We start from the raw sequence: 15,155 nt of genomic DNA, 5'->3' as shown, positions 1-15,155 counted from the left end.
AACCACCAAATTTATCTTAATTTATATATTTGATGTAAAAAAAACATTACATCAACTTTACATTTATTATTTAAATTTAAATTGCATAAATAATATTTCTCTAAATTTAAGAAATACAATTTATTTATTAAATATTAAAATATTATTTAATTTACAAGAGAGAAAATAAAAGAAATAGATTTAGTAATAAAAAATAAAAAATTAGATGAGAGAAGAAAATAATAAAATAATAAAGATAATGAAAATTTTAAGGTAGCTGATATAGTATGTAGTAAAAAATGATTTTCTAAATTTAATAAAGTGAATAGTTTATTTTAAATTTTAGAGATATTATAGAAATATTAATGTGGATGCTAAGTTGATAGTCAAGATGATAGATTTGAATCATATGAGTAAATCTCTTGGGGTTTGCTTTTTACCTAAAAGATACATTTTACTTAAAAAAAAAGTTTTATCGAAATGATAATCTACTCAACACAAACTCAAGATCTATTTGAGACAATAATGTCGTGATAGTGTGTCTTCTTAATTTTTTAAATATCTAAGGATTAAGTTCTAGTTTGATGAATTTTTCTTAATAAATAGTTGACCTAAGAATATTGGACTAATGAACTACTTATTATTTATCATGATGGCTGATGAAAAACTTTTATGAAATGGAATTAATTACTTTTAAAATATATATGATAATTGATAAAAATAATAATTAAAAAATACAATAGTAATTAATACAATATACATTTTAAACTTATTTATTTACTTATGAAATTTTTTGAACTTATTTATTAAAAATCTTATGTTTAGCTAAATTATTTATAAGCTCAAATAATAACGTTATTTTATTTATTTATGAATATTCACGAATAAAAAATTACTAGCATTTAACCTTATTTATCTTTATATACTTTTATATAATTGAACGAATATATAACTTTATCAAATTAAACCCCAAGCTAGCTACGTAAATACACCCAACTTTAATTGTATTTTTAAATTATTAAATACTAGGGCTAAACCTAACCGTTTCTATATAAATTAAAAATATATATTTGGTAAATAAAAAATAATCAGAGAAAATTTTGAAGGAATCAACTAAATAAATAGTGATTAAGATTTTTGTTTTCATTTTTATTTACACAATTTTGCATAAATATAAATAAAGTAAGCATTTATTTTTGTATATATACTTTTCACATTTTTTTAAATATTATTTTTCTTATACAAATTCAATTTTAGTAGGTCATAATTAATTTATTTAAAATAAAGGGGGTAAAAGATAAAAGTACTTTCCTTTTTTTAATCATTAAATAATTATCCAATTGTCTCTAATATAATACTACTCAGTACCGTTATTTCTCATCTAAATATCGAGTTGACCGAGCACATTATAATTATAATAAGTATGATTTTATAGTTACTATACATACATATTATATATTATAATAGTTATGATTTTATATCTACTATAATACATATTTATTCAACGTTAATAGAAATTTACATTATAAATAATTATGAAATCATAACTATTACAACGTGAATTCAATTTACTTATTTAACATTCATCTACAAAATAATAACTATTACAATACAAATTTAATTTGCTCACATGACATTTATTTTGTAGTAGTTATAAAATTATAATTACTATAACACGCCCGAATAATTTTAAAATTAGATAGAAGATTTAGAAGGAAAATACCAATACTTAAAAGTATTGGAGGCTAGTTTAATAATGATTGGAATGAAATGTTCATTAATAAAAACTTAAAAGTATGGGAGGGTAGTTTATAATTATTGGAATGAAATGTTCATTAATAAAAACTTAAAAGTATGGGAGGGTAGTTTATAATTATTGGAATTTAATACAAAATTAAAGTGGGATAGAGGGAAAAAACTTAAGGAAAAATTCATGATAAACACATAAATTTGTGGGTTCTATTGTTCATTTTTGAATTTTTCTTTAAGATTTTTTTTCCTTTGTATTATATATATATATATATATATATATATATATATATAGGCACCAATTTTGATAAAAAAATGGAATTAGGAAATTCTTGTTAATTTTAGGAAATCCACTGGCGTATTCGATAAATTTCCCAACATCGAACTGCTCCGCTCGGTCCGAGACTTCAAAAAGCAGGGCGAGAGGAAAGTGGAGGCGACAGCGCCGTCTCCTCCGCATTCTTCGCCTCGAAGTCAGATGGGGAAGTCACCGGGGGAAGCCTCCTCCTCCTCCAATCCTGCCGCCGGCGGCCGTCCGCCACTCCCCGTCATGGCTCTCCGCGAGAAGATCGTCGCTAAGGTCCAGCAAAATCGAGTGACCCTCATCGTCGGCGATACCGGTTGCGGTATGACCTAGATGCTTTGCTGATCGTACCTCGACTTAGGTTTCATTTGAAGTCCTCTTTGGTGCTTTTTTGCCAGTTGCATTTTGTTGATGTTGCGTGGTTCATGCTAAAGATGGCTCCTTTTCTTTTCTCTGTCTTGATTTTGGATGACATAAAAATCCATGTGCACCGATAGTTCATAATCATCACTGATTGCTTAATAGTTGACTTCCAAGAACTTGTTCATAGATAACGCAATGCTTGGTGTTGTGTATCGCAAAATAAAGTTTAATTCGGTGAATTCATTTTTTGTTTATTTATTTTGTACAAGTATTGTTTTATCAATCTTGTAAAGTTGTACTTTGACTCTTTATTATCATTTTTTAAAAATTGTTATTCCACTATGTTACAGGTAAAAGCTCCCAAGTGCCACAATTCTTGCTCGAGGAAAATGTTCAACCGATATTGTGCACACAACCTAGAAGATTTGCTGTTGTTGTAATAGCAGGAATGGTAGCTAAAGCACGTAATTGTGAAGTTGGACAGGAGGTTGGATATCATATAGGGCACTCAAATGTCTCTGACCTTGGCTCAAATCGGTATTTGCTCCTTAAAAAGTGCCATCGAAAATGATATTTTGTTTAGTTGTTTTACTATTTCTTTTCTTTTGTTCTTTTAGTGTTAGATTGTATATTGTTGATGAGAAAGACAAGGATAGTAATTCCATATTGCATTTAGCTAGTATCATCTGTTACTGCTCTTCTGTTGATCTTTGCTCTTCTGGTGTGCCTGCTCCACCTAAAGTTCTCCATCTCGTAGAGTCTATGATATTGGACAGTATGAAGATGAATGTTCCTTCTCAAGTTGATTCTGAACTTTAGGATGCTTACTTTTTTCCTTCTATCCTGTTACAGATCAAAAATCGTCTTCAAAACTGCTGGTGTTGTACTGGAACAAATGCGTGATAAGGGATTAATTGCACTAAAGTATAAGGTTATAATTCTTGATGAAGTGCACGAACGATCAGTAGAATCTGATCTTCTTCTTGCCTGTGTTAAACTGCTTATGATGAAAAACAATGACATGAGGTTGGTACCATGTTCTGTTTTCCCATTTCTCAAATTTCCTAGTCAATGCTCTTATTCTTCATTGTGGTCTTTGTTTCATTGCATGGTTTTTGATGCTTGGCACAAGGTTTATACTCATAAAGTGTGTTGAAACATGATCAGATCTTACTTTGGTCTGTGACAGTTGCACCGTGCTAATTCAATGCCTCAAGACAACCATATCTAGTTATATGCTATTGTTTCTTCATAAGCAGATGGTCACACAGTCATGGGACATCTGATATGTTATCTGAAAAATACACGACCTATTTTAGTTATGTGAATTTGCCTTCAAGCTAGAGACTCACGGTGCTCCAATTTTGCCTAGGGTTGTTCTCATGTCTGCCACAGCTGATATTACAAGATATAAGGATTATTTTAAAGACCTTGGGAGGGGTGAAAGAGTGGAAGTTATTGCAATACCAAATGCGCCACAACAAAGTAGCATCTTCCAGAGGAAGGTTCTCTATCTCGATCAGGTTAGTTAAATCTGCTCGTTCTCATTCATATGATGTTGAATGTTGATGGTGAGTTTAAGACTTATATCTTCATTGTTTGATTAGATCTGGTTAACTGCTTGGCAAAATTTTGAATTGTTGATACCTTATTGGGAAGAAGTAACAAGATCTACATCGTTTGATAGGCTGATCTTGCTTAAGGATGCCAAATTCACATATTCAAACAAGGGGCTCAAACTTTGATATTTCACTTCCCTAGGAATCATACCATTTATGGTGTGTGGCTCACGGCTTACCTATTAGTTATCAATTTACTTGATTTCATTGCATGACTTGGGCTTGTTCTTTTTCTTTCCTCTTGATTTTACCACCTAAATAAAAGAGCTAAATGTCATGTTTGTTCTGCTAAAAGATTAATCCTCGTGGCCTATGGTGGCTGGAAGCTTCGAAGAATGGGATTTGGTGTTTCCAGCCCACATAAAATTTAAATTGTTACTCCTTGTCTAGGGTCAATCAATCTATCAGTAGATATCTTTTGGACATGCCTAACATTGCTGCAGCAGTTTCTATTGGGTAAAATCAGTTGTTAGCAAATGTCTTGTGCAACTGACTTGACATCCTCATGAAACTAGAGGCACAACCAATAGTAATCACACTAACAATATCACATCTCTCTCATCTGTAGTTGGAGATTTGGATAGTTGTCCTTCCCATGGTTGCCAACAAGAACTTCAAATTCGCATAGCCAAAGGAGATAATTGGAACTAGGGGTGCAAACGAACCGAATTGAGCCGAATAATATGAAAATATTGATATTTGAGTTCATTCTCAAAAAATATATGTGATATTCAAATTTGATTCGAAACTCAAAAATACATATACTTTTGGCTCAACCTTGGTTTGAAATAAAATATGAATTTGAGTTCGATTTGAATTATTCAGACTTTACTTTGCATATTAAATTTAAAATTGTGTAAAAATAATCAGAGTTCGATTCAAGTTTGACTTGTAAACAATCGAACAAAATATTATGGGAATTTAGCTCAAAAAAATTATCAAATATGTGTAAGGAATTAGGGCGCTAAACACGCGTAAGCGCAGCGAAAAACATCTAGTTCCTTCAGAAGATCCATGCGAAAAGAAATCATATACTAAGATTTACATGAGAGGGAGTTATACCTTTGTTGCATACCCTTCGCAATCTCGACAGCAACGTTTCTTTAGATGCGGATCTTAACGCGATCAAGTGGTCGCGCCTCTATGGTATCCAAACAAGTTTCGTTTGTCTCACAAACTCACAAAGTGGAGAATGAAACAACCAAAGGTTGTGCTAGCAACCCTTCTTGGAAGTTTCGGTCAAGTGAAAGAGAGGAGGAGGAAGAAGAGCAAGAACACCAAAAACTCGTCATCAAATAAATCCAAAAAACCTCTTTTTATAGATTCATGAAATTGCCTCATGCCTTAATGTCAATTGCCTTAATTGACATTAATATTTATCTTCATCCAATGAATCCAATGCATGAGCAATTCAAATTGTTCACTCTTCATCCAATGCATCCAATGCATGAGTAATTCAAGTTGTACACTCCTCTTTCTTCATGAATTCAAATTCATAAAATCACTTAATGAGTCAAACTCATTAATCATCAATCCAATTGACTCAATGAGTCTAATTCAAATTGGACTCAATCCAATAGTTGGATCCAATTGAGTCTAACTCAATGAGTCTAATTTGAATTAGATTTAATCTAATGATCCATTATATGAATCCATCTCCATTGACTTGTTCTTTGTGCGTAGCCCAATAGGTTCTCGTAACATTGATAATGTATCCAAATCAATATTTAGATACATAAGCAATGAGTGTCATATAGTAAGACATCATTGCTACCCAAGTGACGAGAATGTGGAGATCCAACTTAATCTTTTCGTGGCTATTATCTTGTATGACTCAGTCCTTCTATCCTTGATATTTAAATTGATTAATGAGGCATAATCGTGTCATCCTCTTATCAATCTTTGTGTTTCTTGATCTCTAAGTAGACACATTCAATCAAATAAGCTCAATATCGCATATTGACTCATTTAAGCATGCCCATGCATTCTTGTGTCCTACTAATCAAGGGGCGCACAGATATCACTTCCGTTATGTGGAAGGGATAGATCCCATCTACATCACTCACGTCCCTCCGCATAACTTATTGCATACCCAGGATCGACTTTATGGTCCACCCTGTTATGGGTGACGTTTATCGATACCAAAGTATGCAACTTCTTATATAGGGAACCGTAGTGACTTCAGGTCTAAGGACTATTCATACTAATAGTCACATGAGAATATTTATGACACTCATATAATGATCCATGAAACATTCTCATGGCGGGTCATTCAGTATATATTCTCTAATATATACTCATGTGTCAACCTGATATCTCATATCCATGACTTGTGAGATGAAGTCATCCATTGACCTACATGCTAGTCTCAACGCATTAATATTGTCCTTGCATATTAATGCTTGATTAGAAATAATTAAGAGTAGTATTCTATGTATATCTACAATATCTCACTATCAATTCATCCAATTGATATGTTGTAGATTAGAACCTCCTACTCTAGGACATTATTATACTTATTCATTTATCATTGAATTGAAGTAAATATAATAACCAACTTTGCCTTTATTAATAATGAAATATGATACAAAAGAAGCCCTTTACAATCATCTCATAGTTGATACTAGGGTTAATACTAACAATATGTTCTATTTCTGGATAATTTTGATTATGAATCGTGAACGGGTTCAATTCTTTTGCACCCCTAATTGGAACCATTAAGATTGATATTAGTTCCAATATCATGATTGTGGTTGAGGAGGATTCCATGATGGATGAGAAGATGATACTGAGGTTGAAATGTTTCGGGGTTGAAAACTTTGGAAAATTGTGGATTAAGTCTTAGGGCAGTTTGGAAAAAGAGGTAACCTATGGAAGGTGAAGTGAAAATTTCTTCAAAATATATCCAGCATTTTTCTTGTTGAACTCTGGGATATTTTATAATTTTGAAAGTCGAGGCATTTTGAAAAAAGAGTTGATACTGATGGTGAAATGAAAATTTCCCCAAATATGTCTATTTTTCCCGTATTATGTATTTGTTATGATAAAATATTACTCTCATTTTTTCCCTGTGTCTGCAATTTGGAACATATATTAAGCTTATGTTGTTACCGCTGCATGATTCTAGTAACAGAAATCTGTCAACTTTCTATATCATATAGATAATTACTGAATTTGATATCCTGATCAGGTTGCAGAGCATCTAGGCATGGATTTAGATTCGGTGTCATCAATATGCTGTTCAGAATGGGTCCCTGGTGATGCTGATATTAAACCTGAATTACATGAAATTATTCACAAGTTAGTGATGCATATTCATAACAGTGAACCAGACATTGAAAAAAGTATATTGGTATTCCTCCCAACATATTATTCTCTGGAGCAGCAATGGGTTCGTTTACGACATCTTAGTTTACTCTTCAAAATACACATTCTTCACCGAAGCATTGACACCAAGCAAGCACTGTTAGCAATGAAAGCCTGCCAATCTCACCGTAAGGTAATCTATAGTAGTTACATTGTTGTTTCTAAATTTTTTTTTGCTATCTCATTTGATCAGTTAATTCTTTGAGTTAACTATAAGCTAATACAAACGTCAGAGAATCATAAATGAGGTAGAGCATTAACACCAACCTGGCCTTGTATGTTTTAGCTAAGAAAAGTGTTATTTTAATTATTTTTATCTTTCATAGGAGATTGAAATTTTATACTATTTGTATTTGAACTATTCCTATATCATTGACAAAACCGGCCAAAATACATTTTTGTGCACATGAAATGCCTTCTAAGTTCCTACCTATTTCACCGTTGTTGTCATTTGGAATATCATTGTGACTTGTTCTTCTCAGTTATTTTGTCACACCGTGATAAAATTTTCTTTTTTGTCTGTCATTGTTAACTTTAAGATTTCATTATCTTTGCCTTTTAAACTTCTATAGTGACTACTGGGTTAAATTACTTTTGATTAGTTGGATTACTATTTACTGGGCTTTTTGAATGATATTGAAACTGACCGAATTGTCATGGTCCTTTTAAATTTTGTTTCATATATAAAAACATATCATTTTACATGCGAATCATAATGTGTCATACGATATGAACACGAAGCCATATAATTTTAAGACTTACATGTACATTTTTTAACATGCTTCGGAAGTTCTGCTAATTTATTTGGAAGAAGCTTTATTACTTTTCTAAAATTACTTCCCAAAATAATGCAGTTTGTTCTTCTCTATTCCTTTATTTGAAGAACAGGTGATACTAGCAACAAATATTGCTGAATCATCAGTCACGATACCTGGAGTTGCTTATGTAATTGATTCGTGCCGATCTTTACAAATTTTTTGGGATCCTGGCAGAAAAGCAGATTTCTCTAAGCTTGTTTGGGTGTCTAAATCACAGGTGATTAGTTATTTTTATATCGGCTTTTCAGTGTTGTAAGATGTCTTGCTGATATGCATGCTCAATGAAATTTCAGGCCGAGCAACGTAAGGGCCGAACTGGTCGAACTTGTGATGGTGAAATATATCGGTTAGTCTCAAGATCATTCTATAATAGTTTAAATGATCATGAAGATCCAGCAATATTGAGATTATCATTGAGGCAGCAGGTGCTCATGGTTTGCTGCTCAGAGTCTAAAGCAATCAATGATCCCAAAGGTGAAGTTTACATTTAATTTTACTTGCTTGTTTGGTTTTATAAGTCTACTTGAACTCAAAATGACGAGAACGAATCTTGTATACTTATTTTTTATAACAAGGATGATTTGAAATCTCGTAGTGTAACAAGCGACATGGGTAATCTATCCTATGCTACCGTTGCCATTCATGTCGATAAGCATCATTTGTGTCCACAATTGACACGCTTTGCTGAGGGCTTTAGAGGCCTAACACTTGACCTTTGCCATATGGCAGTCTTATTGCAGAAAGTTTTGGATCCTCCGGAGAAAGATATCGTGGAGGATGCTCTTAGTTTGCTAGTCAAAATGAACGCATTGGAAAAGCCTCTTTCTAGCAGAGGCCGCTACGAGCCAACATTCTATGGGCGTTTACTTGATAGTTTTCCGCTTTCTTTTGATGCTTCAATGCTGGCATTGAAGTTTTGTCAGGTTGGGATACTTCGTGAGGGAATCATTATCAGTATCCTAATGGACATCCAACCACCTCCGATTTATCATCCTTTCGGCAATCAAAATTTGGTATGGGAACTAGTTGTTTATTTAATATCTGTGATTTTCTTTTTACTGACAATTTTCCTATCTTCTTTTCCAAAGTACATAGACAATTTCTTCGATGGTAGCAGCTGCAAGCCCATTGCAAAGAAGGAAGCTTCATTGATGGCAAATTTGTGTGCCTTTCAATTTTGGGAGCGGGTTTTTAAGGTTCTTATTTAAAAACCATTTTAAAAATATATCGACCCTCACAATCTTATAAAGTTTTCTTGTTTACCTGAAGACATGCATGATATTTTTACAGGACTATAGAACTTTCTCCATTTCAATCATTCACTATCTATGACATTGGCGATATCTTCACCAACATCTCCTTGTGTATAATAAATTAATATATCAAAAACTCTTGCAATATTTTCTTGTCCATCCAACTTTAGGATTCTCTTATTTAAGTTTACATTTCTTTATTTTATTTTAGTTTAGTTTATGATAAAAGTTTTAGTTTATCATGATTTTAGTCACAATTTAAGCATTGAATTATTTAAACATTCACCTATCGGAATATGTTTGCCAATAACAAACATCATGGAACTATTTCCCGCACAGCTCATTTAGTTCTAATATAAAAACATAAATTTATGATTGACTCTTGGTGTAAACTTAAAGTTTTAGAAAATTATTTATTTTATTCTCAATAATTTTAACACTAGTATCCATGATCATGCACGATCTTGTTTGCCATTATTATCTTCATCTTGATAATACTATTCTTGATATCTTCATCTCTATTTGTCTTAAAATAAGGTAAACTGGGTGAGATGATATGAACTTGTTCAAAGATGATTCAGTTTAATTTATCGATGTGGAAGGAGTTAAAGTAAGAGTGAAAAAAAATGTTGATCAAAAGATTGAATTGATTTGAATATTACTATCGATAAAGTTTTGCATAGAGCTTAATGAAAGAATTCCATATATGTAGCTGGCCTCAAATGGTTGAGACACACTAGATGATGTTGACCATTAAGTTGCGTTAACCTTAACTCTCCATTGAACTTATCGAAGGATACATCTTTAGTAATTTTGTTAACTAGAGTTCTAAATCTCATTTATTAGAGTTAACCTAACTGGATAAACAACAAAAGGCAATTGATCGGTCTCTTCTTGAATGGTAAATAGGTGACAAATCCTTTATGGCATATGCATACATTCTTGTAGTGTTTTTACCGAATATTAGGCCAGTGATTTTAAACTTCTCTTTTGTGTTTGCCCTGATTCTTTAAGGACAAGCACCGTCTGGAAAGACTAAAGCACGTTGTTAATGTTGATGAATCGTCGTATTCAGAAGTCTTGTTTTCTAAACTAGAAGAGGAATGGTGCTCATTTCACAACCTTATTCAGACGTCGCTGCACACTCTCTCTGAAATTTGTGAGCAAATATCTAGAGTCTATCGATGCTCGCTTTGCTTTATTTTCCTTAACTGAATTCATTTTCTGCAGATGAAGAAACTGTCGAGATACTGCATCGATTTAGGCCAGCCTTTCTTGCAAAAATTGAAATTCCCTGTTACTTTGAGCCATATACATTCAAGCACACATGCATTTTGCAATCTGAGCTGGCAACAGATTTGGATGCCCTAACACTGGAAGACGGGAACCTTGATACCGCAACTAGACAAAAATGTATCACTTTACCATATGTTGCTCCTGATGATTTTGGTGCCACATCTGTATCTGAGAAACTGAAAAGTCTTGTTAAAGAAGTATGTATCGAAAAACTCCTCTTCCTTTAATTTTCTTTGCAACCAGAAAGTGACTACCATTATCACTCATATCCAAGCATGTTCGAACAGATGCGGATGCAATATGTGGAAGACACATCTGGTTTTCTACCCAATACCGCAACTGTTTCTCAAGCCAATGAGCCTGCTATTTGTAAATTCTTCGCGATCGGAGCATGCAACAAGGGAGACCTTTGTAACTATTCTCACTCATATCAGTCCCAGAGGCCACTTTGCAGGTTTTTCCATACATTTCAGGTACTTACACGCCAGTGCTTTTGGTGCTATGTACAATAGGAAGACATTGAATATGTAGAAAGATGATTAGTGAATCACGATATGATTTCTTTTACAGTATCGAAATTGATATCTGCTATATATTCTTTCTATTTCTCTTTTTGTCTATCTTGAAAAACCGAGCAATAAAGATCAGTATCATAGTTGCCTAATATAGTATCAGCAAATAAGAAAATACATTGGTTGAAGCATCTCCTTTCTGTCAATGCCAAATTCTTAGAATTCATTGTCTGCATTGTTGATGCAATCTGTTTCATCTGGATCACTTCTCTTACCGAGTTCGAGCGATATTTGACCAACAGTAAATGATGTGTAATGTTCTTTGCGTATCTCTATGAAATGATATCATATTTGGTGATTTTTTTTTTTTAATTTCGGTACATTCTCCTTGGTTCTTGAGATTATATTTAAATTTAATTTCCTTTCCAATAGCATATTTAATATTCTGTGAATGTGCAGGGATGTCGGAATGGAAATGCGTGTTTCTTCCTACACGACTATAACAGTAGTGGTAGGAGAGCATTGAATTTCTGCTTACAAGAAGATGCAACTACTTCTGCTGATTCCTTCTTGCAGTTGCTTCCAATGTCCTACGAGTATGTTCTTGTCTTGAATGACAATGATCTATTTTTTTCGGTTAACCTTGCACAAGTTTATGATGCGAACAAGATAATTGCCACTACACATCGCTCATACTCTGAATTTGAGGAATCGCTTGGGATCACAGTGTTGTGTGATGTAGCTGAACCCTGGTATGTGTTTACGGAAAGTAATGAAATTTCAATTCCTTGGGAGCAAGTTAGGTGTATATTATGGTTTGCTGACATCGAGGACGATGCGGCGAGGCATTACCATCTTTTACAAGATTTATTCCGTCATCTCGCTGTTAAAATTTTGGCCGACACTTTGTTTGATATTCGGGTAATTATAACCATCAACAACGTCAAATTCGCACAGCTACAGGTATGTCTGACGTTCTGAATCCCAATCGTGCACTTCTTGGAGAAAATCATGAAGTTGCATCACAAAATTTTAACTAGCATTTGAAATAGTTAACATGATATTGAGCATCCTGACCTTGTTAGAGAAACATGTATATGGTTTTGTTCTCGTTATTCGTCGTTGAGAATCATTATTTCATTCACTAGTCGTATTTTTGATCTTTCTACTGCTCATGACGAAGCATGATTCTTTCAGGTGGAGAAATTGGCAAGGGAGTGTTTTTTCTTTCTTACCGAGTCGTTTTGCTTCGACGAATTAAGTTTCGGCAAGTTTTCTGGCTCAAAGAACACAAGGATAAACAACCACATCAGCGTGCCTGTTTCTTATGTTTTCGAGTTGTATCCCCCGACCGATCTCCAATTCGGGGATTATTCTACTGTGCTTCGGAAGGGTTTATGTCGACAATGAAAAGGTTTTTATTTACTTTGTAAATATACCAGTGTGGATCTATATATATGCTCAAAATCTATATAAAAACAGTGCTTGTTAAGAGTATTCTCGGATCACCCCATGTTCTTGTTTGTTTGGATCGAAATGGATGGACACATACATAATCATATAGTGTTATAATAAGACCCTGCTATGCATTTGATCAATTCTTAGGCTCGAGATCAATTGGAAGTCCATCGGTAGGCGTCGGTAGAGGAATCCTCGCAAAACCATTATCTTTGCAGCTCAATCTCCACTTGAATCTTGTGACCACATAATGCATCATAACCAGGGTTTCTATCCTTGCAAACTCATTCCCGGGGCATATCCTTGTTCCTCCGCCAAACGCCACAAAGGAGTAAGGAGGAATGCACGATGGATTTGCGAATCGCGAAGGATCAAAGTTTTCCGGAGACTCGAAGATATTCTCATCCATTTGCGTGGTGCTGGATGCCCAAAGTACCTTCAAATAGTCAAAAAAGGATGAGATTTTACACAAGTTCCATGTAAGTAAACTTCTCCCGCCAAAAGTAGCCGTTAAGATCTCTCTTCAACTACCTGCCATCCTTTGGGTATGATGTAACCTTCATATTCGATGTCTTTCAGGGCCCTTCTGAAGTTCCCAAAGACAGGAGGAATCGTCCTTAGCACCTCCATCGCCAATCGCCATGTGTGTTTCAGCTTGTTAACGTCATCCCATGTCAAAGCTTCGCTCGGAGCCTTGGCCTTCGCTATATCTTCATTCTCTGACATCGACAATGCAAGAGAAATCATAATAGATAGGCATGCATTGTTCTTTTTCTTTTATAGCAGTTTGAATTACCGCGAAGAACAAGGTCATAGTTGGTTGGATCATTGGCAAGATGACGGATGATGAAGGTCAAGAGAGTGGACGAGGTATCGTGGCCGGCAAACATGACGAGGACCGTGTTGTCGACGATCTCCTCCTCCGTCAAGGGCTCTGAATTTCCATCGCCTCCTAGACCGAGCAAACAAGTGATGAGATCTTGATCAGGGGAACACTTTCTCTGCTCTAGCAGGGTCTTCTTCTGGCGGACGATGCCTGAGATCAATTGTGCAGCTCTTCGCCTGGCTCTCAAGCTTTTGCCAAATTTGGTGAAGGGTAGATTGATCGGCACTGCCCACACCCCGCTCAACATCTCGGTGAAGTCCTTGACGAGAGCTTCTCGGATTTTCCCTCTCTCGAGCCCAAGGACCAGCGAGCATATGAGGTCGAATGTGAGACCCTTGGTCAATGGATGCACCTGCATCATCGTTGTTGGGATTCAATTAAAATTTCACATTAAAAAGATTTAAAAAAGATCATAGGTTTAAAAAGATGTATCATATTTCTATTGATATGAGACTTTTTAGATAGAGCCCAAGAATAAAATCATGAATATTTAAGTTCAAAGTGGATATATAATATCATTTCATATACCTTGATGTTGGTCTTGCCAAGCCAGTTCATCTGCAAGTGACGCTGGACCTCGTGGTCGATCATGCCGACGTACCTCCTCAGCACTTCGGGCTTGAGGAACTGCATGAGTGCTCCCCTGACGCGCCTGTGCTCTTCGCCGATCATCTCCAGCAGGCTCCTGCTTCCGATGATCGCCGTGGCCGATTTGGGCTGCTGCAGCGCCAGGGCGTCGCTCGTGAAGACGAACTTGTGGGCTCCGGGGCCGGCGAGGAAGACGGTGTTCCTGCCGAAGAGGGAGAGCTTGGAGATCGGCCCGTACTTGTTGCTTCTTCGTCTCAGCCATTGCTCGCCGGTGTTGCTTCTCATTGCTCGGAGGAGGCCGAAGCTCTGGCCGACGAGAGGGAAGCCGAGCGAGCCCGGAGGAAGAGGCTTCTCGTGGGGAGGCCTCCTTGTCTTCTTCCTGAGCACAAGAAGAGGAAGACAGGCGAGGAAAAAGAGAGTTAAGAAGACGATGACTGGCATGATTTGGGTGTAATTCCGAGGATCCAATGACTCAACGAAGGAGTTGAAGCTTTTAAAAATGGCGGCGGAATCTAAATGATGAGTGAATGCAAGATGCCATGTACAAGAAGGACAAGTGTGTGTCTTTGGCAGGCCGGATTAATTGAAGAGTTGTATATTTGATGTCAAATTAACAAAATAGGTTTATATATATATATATATATATATATATATATATATATAGAATTTTGTTATCATGTGCGACGTCACAGTGTGCGATTGTACGCGCCGTGCAGGATAACAACTGTTTTTTCTTTTTTTTCTTTTTAATTGTTTTTTTAATTTATGAATTAAAAAATAATTTTTAAAAAAAATATTTTTTAAGAGTTTATTTATAGGGTTCAGGCTTTGGTTAGAGTGTTAAAGTTATTTTTTTTTAGATTTTACCTCTAGGGTTTAGGCTTCCCAATTAGATTATAATGTTTGGTTTAAAAAAAATTAAAATAAAATTAATTTAAGTATTTATTGAGTATTGTAATATGTT

General features: G+C 34.8%; 2 protein-coding genes across 2 annotated transcripts; one reads left to right on the top strand and one right to left on the bottom strand.

The window, feature by feature from the left end:
• The first annotated feature begins 2,113 nt into the window (after nucleotides 1-2,113).
• On the top strand, nucleotides 2,114-12,767 carry LOC122002972 (zinc finger CCCH domain-containing protein 4-like). The gene is made up of 13 exons (XM_042558381.1): nucleotides 2,114-2,354; nucleotides 2,746-2,932; nucleotides 3,248-3,421; nucleotides 3,768-3,918; nucleotides 7,205-7,513; nucleotides 8,269-8,415; nucleotides 8,492-8,672; nucleotides 8,928-9,394; nucleotides 10,466-10,610; nucleotides 10,682-10,944; nucleotides 11,035-11,220; nucleotides 11,719-12,222; nucleotides 12,457-12,767. The coding sequence occupies exons 1-13, from the start codon at nucleotides 2,207-2,209 to the stop codon at nucleotides 12,667-12,669; spliced, it is 3,075 nt and encodes a 1,024-aa protein (XP_042414315.1). The 5' UTR covers nucleotides 2,114-2,206; the 3' UTR covers nucleotides 12,670-12,767.
• Nucleotides 12,768-12,853: 86 nt separating this feature from the next.
• LOC122002973 (cytochrome P450 716B1-like) lies at nucleotides 12,854-14,644 on the bottom strand. Its single transcript, XM_042558382.1, has 4 exons — nucleotides 14,132-14,644; nucleotides 13,514-13,955; nucleotides 13,249-13,436; nucleotides 12,854-13,153 (listed from the first exon to the last, which is right to left on the bottom strand). The coding sequence occupies exons 1-4, from the start codon at nucleotides 14,630-14,632 to the stop codon at nucleotides 12,854-12,856; spliced, it is 1,431 nt and encodes a 476-aa protein (XP_042414316.1). The 5' UTR covers nucleotides 14,633-14,644.
• Nucleotides 14,645-15,155: the final 511 nt, after the last annotated feature.

Source organism: Zingiber officinale, chromosome 7A (assembly GCF_018446385.1).
Source record: "Zingiber officinale cultivar Zhangliang chromosome 7A, Zo_v1.1, whole genome shotgun sequence".
In the NCBI taxonomy this organism is placed as follows: Eukaryota; Viridiplantae; Streptophyta; class Magnoliopsida; order Zingiberales; family Zingiberaceae; genus Zingiber; species Zingiber officinale.
The sequence above is the reverse complement of the archived record's forward strand: the minus strand, read 5'-3'. Positions and strand labels throughout refer to the sequence as shown.

Excerpts from the sequence above, each read along its gene's own strand:
- LOC122002972 (XM_042558381.1), top strand. The coding sequence starts at position 2,207 with ATGGGGAAGTCACCGGGGGAAGCCTCCTCCTCCTCCAATCCTGCCGCC. Across the intron at positions 3,422-3,767 it reads ATGAAAAACAATGACATGAG|GGTTGTTCTCATGTCTGCCA; the intron begins GTTGGTACCATG and ends AATTTTGCCTAG. Across the intron at positions 3,919-7,204 it reads AGGTTCTCTATCTCGATCAG|GTTGCAGAGCATCTAGGCAT; the intron begins GTTAGTTAAATC and ends TATCCTGATCAG.
- LOC122002973 (XM_042558382.1), bottom strand. The coding sequence starts at position 14,632 with ATGCCAGTCATCGTCTTCTTAACTCTCTTTTTCCTCGCCTGTCTTCCT. Across the intron at positions 13,437-13,513 it reads CTATGACCTTGTTCTTCGCG|AGAATGAAGATATAGCGAAG; the intron begins GTAATTCAAACT and ends TGTCGATGTCAG. Across the intron at positions 13,154-13,248 it reads TCATACCCAAAGGATGGCAG|GTACTTTGGGCATCCAGCAC; the intron begins GTAGTTGAAGAG and ends GACTATTTGAAG.